General features: G+C 50.3%; 1 protein-coding gene across 1 annotated transcript, besides 1 other annotated feature; it reads left to right on the forward strand.

The window, feature by feature from the left end:
• Tc00.1047053507619.10 (hypothetical protein, conserved) lies at positions 1 to 3,757 on the forward strand (the record flags this gene model as incomplete). Its single annotated transcript, XM_798028.1, has 1 exon — positions 1 to 3,757. A coding segment is annotated over one exon (3,757 nt), but the record flags the coding sequence as incomplete, so codon positions are not given.
• Positions 1 to 3,757: a sequence feature (heterozygous, non-Esmeraldo-like haplotype).

Raw genomic sequence — 3,757 nt, forward strand, 5'->3', positions numbered from 1 at the left:
CATTTCTAGTCAGTGGATACAACCCTGCTTCGTTTACTATCGCCCCGCCACAGCCACGTCGTGGACAATTATTACACGTGACGTTTTTCCGAAACACGCGAGACAGAGATGCCCTCCCGCTGACACCCGGTGGTGACCGTGCTGTGGCCCAGGTGAATCTCTTTTCCTGTTGGAATCTTCCCGATAATGCTGGAGAGGTTGTTGGTGGTACAGCAGAGATTACCAATATTTGGGTTTTCTTCGCCGCGCAGAATCCTGCTAGCCGAGGTGCTTCCCAAGTTCGTGTCTGTTATCGGTTAGAGGATGGATCATGGAGCGAAGTACCAGGGAATGTTTTTTTGCTCCAGCCAGCGAACCCATTTAGCTTCACTGTGTTGAATGGGCCTGCGAGGGTGCAGCAGCTGAATCAAATTTTATTCAGAGGAAGTTCACTTGGTGCGATGGATCGCGTGAAGATCATTAAAAAGTCTGAATTGTGTACAGATGCATCCGTCCCACCGAGTGAAGTAGTATCGCGTGCATTAGACACCGGAGACGCCATTCCCGGTACAGCAGATGGATGGACCGTGACAAACGCCACAAGCACAACGACGATGCTCAACATGAGCAGCACCATCAGAGGAGAATTTATTTTTTGTTATAAACTCGCAGCAGATACCGTTTGGACACGTGTTTATGGTGAACTGTTCATTGGCTCGCGTGATCCTGCAGAAGTTGTCCAGACCCCAGGAAACGCCGTGGAAGGTGAACTCTTCACACTCAACTTCACTGCGTCAGAGGACTCACCCTCTTTGTCGGAAGGTGATCGCGTTGCATTTTACACCGGCGATCTCTCCTGCCTTGTACCAGGCCATGACGCAGATGTCATTATCACCTCTCCGTCCCGCACGGATTTGTTGCCCAGGAATCTGTTATTCCAGCTTGCGGCAGGAACAATTGGGAACCATACGTTATGTTACTGGAAATCCAACGGCAACGTTATTGTTTGGGGCTTTGAAACTGTGGTGATTGGGCGCAATCCATGGAACTACACGACGCATCCCGCCGCGACATTCCTACGAGCCAACCAACTCGTCAGTGCTATATTTTGGGGGTTTGGTCTCATTGCAGATCCAGTTGCGGAAAAGAGCGATCAGGTAAGGTTTATACCCACCAGAAACCCTCAGACAGATGCAGCGTGCCAGACAATAGCGCAGGAAACGAGTGTGGTGAACTATCCATTAACTGCCAATGGTACACTTTCGGTACAGGTTGTTCGCTTCACTCCTCCTGCTGTGGGTTTTTACTGGGTATGCTACAAACTTAACGGTGGACAATTCAAAGTCATGGGTGGAGATGCGTTGGTGGTGGGTGCGGCTAACCCATGTGGTGCGATACCGGCGAAAAATGTGAAAACGCTTTGGGATGGCGAGATGAATATTTGGACCATTGACGCGAGAACGGCGCCCGTGGAAGGGGGCATTGTTTTTTACAGCGTGCATCAATGCAATAACTTCCCGTATTATGTGACACCAGAGCCATCAATTACTCAATTCCCTCATGGCGTTGCCGTTGTTCGGAATGGCGTGGCCTTACTTCGTACAGGGTCTCCAACAGGTGATGGTGTCATAGTCTCACTCTGCTATTACGCTGAAGGGGTGATTACAATGTTGTCAGAGTCTGTGATGCAGGTCGTGGAGGGGGTACCTCCCGTATTGAAAGAGCCCGTCCCCGCGATGGCACTTCAGCTGTTTCGGTTTGGTCTCGCTGTCATTCCCACACCGCTTGACTACGTTGTGCTTGTGGCAAATTCGGACGACTGTGTTGGACTGACCGCGCCGGCGTCTTCTAGCGAAATATTTATAAGCTTTGTTACTGAAGGTGACCAAATTGTTGTCACCACCGCCGTTGAATTAGAAGGTACATTTTATATCTGCTACTCTCACCGAGTGGGCCCCTGCGGTGAAAACGCCACCGAGGAGTGTGCCCGAATAGTTGGCACGGTGTTGGCGTCAGCACCCAATCCTTCCGATTGGTTTATGACGCCTAACACTGTTTACACCTCTGAAGAGGCGGAGATTCACCTTGTACGTCGATTGGGTAATGTAGCAGGGGCGATGGAAGAACTTTGGCTCACTCCTATCAACATCACTCAAGACACCACCATGAAAGAGGTCGCACTGGCATGTATAGCGACGATGACTGGAGGGGATCGCATTGTACTACAGCCGCAAGTGAATCAAAGCAACGTGTGGAAAACCCGGTTGAATGTTGTGGCATCTTACGCCCTTTGTTATCTCTCTGAAGGTGCCGCGCTTCCAACCATTTTTCCGCCCCTATCACGAGCCGGACCGGTGGTTCAGTTAACAAATGTGGCATCTGTTGTTTTCCCAGTGGCACCTGTAGTAGGCACAGCCGCCGCCGTTATTTTACAAGGACGTGGTTTGTCGCAGGACGATCAGCTCGTGGCAGTTGGTGCTTCGGCAACTGGATCCATACCTGCCGATATATGTACCAATTCAACCTATACTCCACGTGTTACGGCGGAAGCCTCTAAGTCGGGATATGGTCTTCGTGACATGGTTTATCACCTGGTATTTGAGAGCCCTGGCAGTTACGTGTTGTGTTTCCAGGCGGTGGCGTCCACGGGACCCATGGTTCTTATTACACCCAATTCTTTTGAGGTGGATCTCACGGTGCTGAGTTTTACGGTGGTCTCTGTTGCACTGACGGATACGCCAATAGAACTGGAGTTCCGAGGGAGTGGTTTGCGTGCAAGCGATGAGGCGGCGTTGGTTTTTCTCCATCCAGACACTGTTGCAGAAAGTGACATCTGTGCACATGGGAAATACACGGCGGTGTCAAGTGCCAGTCCCGATGGCACCACCAGTCTTTACGTTACGGTGGTCACGAACCCGGGCACTTATGCAGTCTGTTACACAAAACCGGGTTTTACACCGATACTGTTGCCAAATTATCTCAGCGTCTCTGTGAGAACAGCCACTGGGGCAAGGTTCACAGTCAGGCCAAGTTGCTCGGCGTTGTCAGCCTGTTCCCCGCAACCGGTTGTGGCTCTCATAAATGCCTCCGGAGAACCGACGTCTGATCCAGGAGCCACGGTTGTGATGCACCTAAATTTGGAGAATGGAACGGCTGCCGATGAACTTCTTTCTGGAGGTGCAGTTTACACACAGGAAGAATTCAGTGTATTTTACTTCTTTGAAATTACAATCTCTACCGTGGGAACATATGTTATGGAGGCGGAGTTTACCTTGCGCGGGGGAGTACGTCTTGTTGCGAGCCTTCCGAATCTCGTTGTGACAAAGGATGGAAGAAAAGAAGTTATGGCGGTTGTCACGTGTGTTCCCGTAGGAATCATTGAACGATCTCTACTGAGTCCTGGTCAGAGCAATCCAAATGTGAATATTACATGTGTCATAGAGACAAAGTCCCCTTTGGCGCCCAAGGCGTACACGGTACAACTCAACGCAGGGAAAAGTACGGATGTGGTATTGGATGGTGACAGCACTGCGGGTCTCCCTCGATATAACTTTACTGTCAATCCACCGTATGACCAGCCTTTGATTCAATTTGTTTCTATTGTTACCGAGGCGGCCCCACCATTCCAAAGTTGGCCAGTCATGAATTCACCCGTGATTGTTCGTATTGGATCCATACCTGAGGAGAACAGTACCCTGTTTTGTGCATCCAATTCTATGGGTTTGCCCTCTAAAACAATGGTTAGATTGAATGACAACTTGACATGCCAGGCACAAGG

The sequence above is a fragment of the Trypanosoma cruzi genome, genomic scaffold, assembly GCF_000209065.1.
Source record: "Trypanosoma cruzi strain CL Brener 1047053516273 genomic scaffold, whole genome shotgun sequence".
NCBI classification, from domain to species: domain Eukaryota; phylum Euglenozoa; class Kinetoplastea; order Trypanosomatida; family Trypanosomatidae; genus Trypanosoma; species Trypanosoma cruzi.